At 29.7% G+C, this 6,000-nt stretch overlaps 1 protein-coding gene across 1 annotated transcript; it reads left to right on the forward strand.

The window, feature by feature from the left end:
* The first annotated feature begins 1,545 nt into the window (after nt 1–1,545).
* On the forward strand, nt 1,546–3,053 carry LOC120080857 (NAC domain-containing protein 2-like). Its single transcript, XM_039035510.2, has 3 exons — nt 1,546–2,017; nt 2,105–2,385; nt 2,495–3,053. Exons 1-3 carry the CDS (start codon nt 1,633–1,635, stop codon nt 2,897–2,899), a joined length of 1,071 nt encoding a protein of 356 aa, XP_038891438.2. The 5' UTR covers nt 1,546–1,632; the 3' UTR covers nt 2,900–3,053.
* The last annotated feature ends 2,947 nt before the right edge of the window (nt 3,054–6,000 follow it).

Raw genomic sequence — 6,000 nt, forward strand, 5'->3', positions numbered from 1 at the left:
CATTAGGATAAAGACAATATATCTCTTCATATTTCTACCGTGATATATACCTAACCATTTTACTGAAAATGTCGCAAAAAAGAAAAAAGAGTAATTTTATTGTCTAAATATCTTAAAATATTCTATTCTCTTAATTGTGTTCACATACATAATAAATGTTGAAGGATTTTTAAAATTTAAATTAGGAAAAGTCGTTTGGAAACATTAACTAAAATGAGTTTTTGAATTTTGGATCCTTAGTATAGTTAGATATTTCAAATTAGTTATACATTTTTTTTAATATAAAATATTTCACATATATTTTTCTTGTCTCTAAATCAAACAGGACTAATAGATATTGAAAAATTGATGCGATATTTTTCTATAAAAAATATATGAAATTAACCATTTCATTCCACACATGTATTTCGTTGAATTTTTTTTTTTCTTTCATTTTGACATTTTTTTTGAGTTTCCATTCCTTCAGATAAATCAAGTAGCGAGTAACAAAGAAATTAAAAAAAAAAAAAAGGAGTGCAAATTACATCGAAAAAGAAATGAAAAAACAAATGAATAGTAAGTAACGAGAGTCATACGATAATTTTACTTTGTAATGACACAAATAAAATATTATAAAATTTATGTTTTAAAAAAGCGAGTTGAATTTCATTTGAGCCTTATGAAAGAGTCCTCCATCAAACAACAACTAAATATTTAGAAAATTATCCAAAAATTTTTCCTATCATGATGATGAAATTTTAAGTCTTAAAACGCCGCATTTGACAAAATAGGTTACGAACACTTGATTAGCATACTGGAAAATTGCAAATTTTCTATTATTGGATTTGGAAAAATGTTTTCGAATTTTGTTTTGTTTAGTTTGTGTGGATTAAATGAGAAAGAATGGAAAACAAAAGAAGACTGTGGAGGAATGAAGAAAATCCCAAATGTCAAATATTCAATGGGAGAAGAAGAAGATAGAAGTGTGAAAGATAAGACCACCAGATGGTTTTAAAATGGCATCTTCTTCAATATTCGGATAACCTTATCACGTCAATAAAGTAAAATATAATAATAATAAAACCCTAAAGAATAACTTCATGCATCTTTAAAAAAAAATATATAATATTAAAAAAAAAAATTTGTCACATGACACTTGTCATCAGTGATAAATTTAGAAATTTTGTTGACGGGAGACTTTATAATCGAAAGGTTGTTAAGAAAGAAAGATGTAAGGAGTGAGGCTTAAATCTAGATTTAAAAAAAGTCGAAAGCCATATTTAACATTGAACTAGCTACTCCTATGTCAATTATATATATATATATATATATATATAAAGAGCATAAAGTTGAGAGGGATTCGAGTTCTCATTAGGCTTATATTAAATATATCGGTGTTTGAGATTGGATATTTGGGTGAGTTGTACATAGATGATAAGAGAAAATTTTTTATACTACGAGAGTATTCCTTCCATTTATTATACGATAGTCAACGTGTTTTTAAGAATAGAGTGGATTCTATTGATATTAATGTAGAACCTATTAATATTTATGAGATAAATTTATAAGGTGACCAGAGACAATATGATATTCGGTATTAAAAAAATTCTGAAGGTAGATATAATCTGAGATGCACTTAATATTTTTTGGGTTATGGGGTTCTTAGAAAGCCGCCAACAAAGGAAGATGAAGTCAAAGAGAAAACCAATAAAAAGCTGCCACTCACACAAAACGACCAAACCCACCAAACATAAAAGCCCCATTCATCTCCTTTCCAACATTTCAAAAACCTTCATTTCTTCCTCTGCTTTGCCTTTTATCTTAAAATACGACATTCTTTCAGATAATCCCACAAAAATCACTTCAGAAATGAAGGAGAAAAACTGCAGTACTGAGCTTCCCCCCGGCTTCAGATTTCACCCAACTGATGAAGAATTGATCATGTTTTACCTCAGAAACCAAGCCACTTCCAAGCCATGTCCTGTTTCCATAATCCCTGAAGTTGATATCTACAAATTCGATCCTTGGGATTTGCCTGGTAATATCTACAACTTTACCTTCACTTTTATCACTATTTTACGTTCATTTGCTCATGTGTTTCATCTTTGACCATTAACTTCTGCAGAGAAGGCTGATTCTGGTGAAAATGAATGGTACTTCTTCAGCCCAAGAGACCGAAAATACCCGAACGGTGTTCGGCCGAATCGAGCGGCGGTATCGGGTTATTGGAAGGCGACCGGAACCGATAAGGCGATTTACAGTGCATCAAAGTATGTTGGAGTAAAGAAAGCTTTAGTTTTTTACAAAGGGAAGCCACCAAAAGGTGTTAAAACTGATTGGATTATGCATGAGTATCGTTTGATTGAATCAAACAAGCAATCAATCAAACAATCAGGGTCCATGAGAGTAAGTTTTTTCAAAGAACCTCTTTTGGAATTTTTCTTGTTTATGTTGTTCAAAATCATCTGATAAAGTTATTAATAATGGGTTTTGTTTATTTTTGTGTTTGTTTCAGTTGGATGATTGGGTTTTGTGTAGAATTTACAAGAAGAGACATTCAAACAAAGGGTTATTAGAGGAGAAAACAGAGGAATTACCAACAAGAAACGACGTCACAGAAGGCAATAATGGACAACAAATGATGAAATTTCCAAGGACTTTTTCAATAACCCATCTCTTGGATTTGGATTATTTAGGCCCAATTTCTCAGCTTTTCAATGACAATTCAAGTATTAACCCAACTCTTGGGTTTCAAAACAACACTGCAGCTTATACAAATGTTGGCAAAATAGAGCAAGGGGAAATGCCATTAGATTACTCCTCTGCTTCAACAGATTTTCAAGTGAATCAGAACAACAATTTCTTTAATCAAGCCATATTCATCAATCCTGCCAACGATTGGAATGGTTTGAGCCGATGAAAGAAGAAGAAAAAACAAAGCTCTCAAAATCAAACCCATGATAGAAACTAGATCCAAATATACTTTAGAAAAAAACTGTGAATATTGTTTGTTTAAGGTTAGAAGATGATATCTTTACATAATGAAATCAGGGAAAGTGATGGTTTCCAATATAGATTCAATGTGCAGAGATTCTGTGTAATTAGTTGATTGATTTGCTCTTTTCAATTTTAAGTTCTACAGGCACAAGAAATTACTCCAAGTCTTTTTTTTAGTTCAACCAATGAGATTGAGGGATTAAAACTTTTGATCTCGTAGGTCGGCATCATACATTTAGATTAGTTTGAACTATGTTTAGATTTGTTAAATTATTCGAGATTATGTGTTATAAAAAAAAGTATAATGTAATTCAAATTTGTATTCAATTATTTATTTGATAAAGAATATGGATCCTATTGAGTTTTGACAGAATATTTGAAATGAAAAATTATTGGATTTTGATAAAATATTCAAAGAGTAGTTGTTAGACATAAAAGAAAGTTTAAGAAAGTGATGAATTATAAACACTATAAAAACAATTTATGCCTATTCTAATTCTAGAGACTTTAAGTATGGTATATGTGTTTGGATTAATTTTTCAAGTGTTTAGTTTTGAAAATAAATAATTTTGAAAAAAATTATATTGTTTGACAACTGCTCAAAATTGTTTTTAAAATATTTTTCAAGATTGTTTTAAACCGTTTTTATTAAAAGAATTTAAATAAAAATAATTTTTTTTTCAAAAGTATTGTTTTTTTAGTCAATTCAAACGAGCCCTAAATTGTGTAAGTAATATAATGTTCGAGAGAATATTTTCTTTGTAATTGAATTATAGATAAATTTCTACTTTTCATATAGTAATTTTTTTCTACTTTTTATATAGTAACTTTTTCTTTTGATCCCGTACTTTTTCTTCATATTTGGTGTTTTTTACGTAAATTTTTGTATCTCTTAATTTTATTGTTTTTTTAAAATTATTTTTAGGAATCTCATATCCGAACGAAGTAGAAAAGACAAATTTCTATATCTAAACAGAATAGTAATGGATGCTACATGTATACATTGAAATTGGCCTATGAGGGCTGTATTTAAATATTTTTAATTTTGCTTTTATTTGTGTAGTAGGCCAATTCTTACACGAAAGCCACCGCCATTCGACAAGGTGTTGCTTATCCTAAACGACAAGTCGGTTTACAGCAATGAGACAGATAATAATAATATGTGATCATACATATATTTTTCCTTTTTTAAAAATAAATTTAATTACTATGAATTTTTAATATTTTTATTTTAAAATTGTTATGATATTTATCTTTGTTTAAAATTTGTAATAAATATCATAGATATATGATATTTTAACATTTGAATTTTATAAGATTTTAGTTATTAGTTATTGTTGTATAAAAATTTACATACTTTTAATTAAAAAGAAAAAAACTATAACCCAACAACCTAACCTAATTCATGGGTTAAGTAGTATTGGAGTGATATTTTAGGTTGACAATCAAACCGATCCGAATTTTTGGATTGGTCTAAAAAATACCATAACTCAATTAAAAAAAAAAAAAAAAAGCAAGGTCAAAGGGGCGCGTGGAAAGTAATGAAGAATGAACTTATTCTGAATGGGATAAAGGAGTGGGATAACAGGTGTTAATATAAATATAAATAAATTAGTGCGATTACATCATAAGGTTGAATGGAATTAGTCATATAATTATTAAATTATTGACTAATCATCGCCTAAACTGGTGGAATTTGAGTTTCATTTGTCGGGACATGTGTTATAAAGCATACTATTTATATTTGACACTGTGGGCTAAGTTAAGGAAACATGATTAAGCTCTTTGGTTAGTTTAATAATTTACACGTGGATGACACGAGCCACACGACCATATCTTGTAATTTCTTTTATTTAATTATTTTGGAAAATAAAGATTTAATTCTTGTTGATTTCTTGTTCTTTAAAACCTTGGGTACTCCGACAATGACAAATGTTTGAAGTAACAGAGTGAAGCTATTCATTGTTTCATTAGAAAGTTTACCACTACTACTTTAAATGACACCAAAGGGCAAGAAAAGGAAAAGGTAAGAGTACGACTACCTTTTCCTAAGGACAATTGAAAAGTTTGAGCTGAAAGATTAAATCTCATTGGATAAGAAAGGTGGGTTTAGCAGGTTTCTCCAAACGTATAAACAAAAATCAGAAGCAACTGGTCCTGAAGAGGATATCGATACACATACATTATCGCATGGAATAACCTAGTTCAACCAGATCAAGGGTCCTAACCAAGTCCGACTGACCTTCTTTGACTGGCCCCCGCCCCTTGCAATAAGGGCAACCCGTACGTGTTTTTTCCTTTCGTTTAGCGAGATAGCTTACCAGCTCTTTCGGCTCATAGCAACATTATTCAAAGCGGAATCCTCATCCTGAGTCGAGTCCGAATTGCCATACGAATCGACATCAGCCAAACCAAGAGCTCCTATTTTGTTTTGTTATTATCGAGCTAAAAATTTATTAGGTTTGATCATACATATAGGGAAATATCTTAATTTAGATGACTTCTTTTTGACGAAATTAAGAAAAAGAAAAACAAACTCACAAGAGTGTTAGAAATGACTTGTACTTTTGGTTCATTATAAAACACTATTTGAAGAAAAAAAAACTTCATCTTGTCCACATGAAAAGATTTTATTTTGGCTAAGGAGGCATATATATCGAAACCTCCTTTTGAGCTTGGAAAATGTGGGTGTAGTGGTAGTAGAATCATTCCCCAGATGCATGTTGTTGTCGTCGTCCGTTCGGTCAAACAAGCTTGAGTAACTAAAGCCAACAAATTAAGAGGAAAAAATTTTAATTTTCAAAAACTAAAGCTAAAAAAATAAATGGGTATTAAATGGGTATATTTTCAAAACTTGGTATGAATTTTAAAAATATGAATAGAAAGTGGATAACAAAATTGAAACTTATGGATGTAAATAATGTTTATAAACTTATTTTTCAAAAACTAAATACTAAAAGTCAAGTGTTTATCAAAGGGGCTTTTGGTTTTTTGTTTTCGGTTTTGAAAATTAAGCTTATAAAT

This window comes from Benincasa hispida, chromosome 7 (assembly GCF_027475165.1).
Source record: "Benincasa hispida cultivar pf3 chromosome 7, pf3_genome.v1.1, whole genome shotgun sequence".
Classification (NCBI taxonomy): Eukaryota; Viridiplantae; Streptophyta; class Magnoliopsida; order Cucurbitales; family Cucurbitaceae; genus Benincasa; species Benincasa hispida.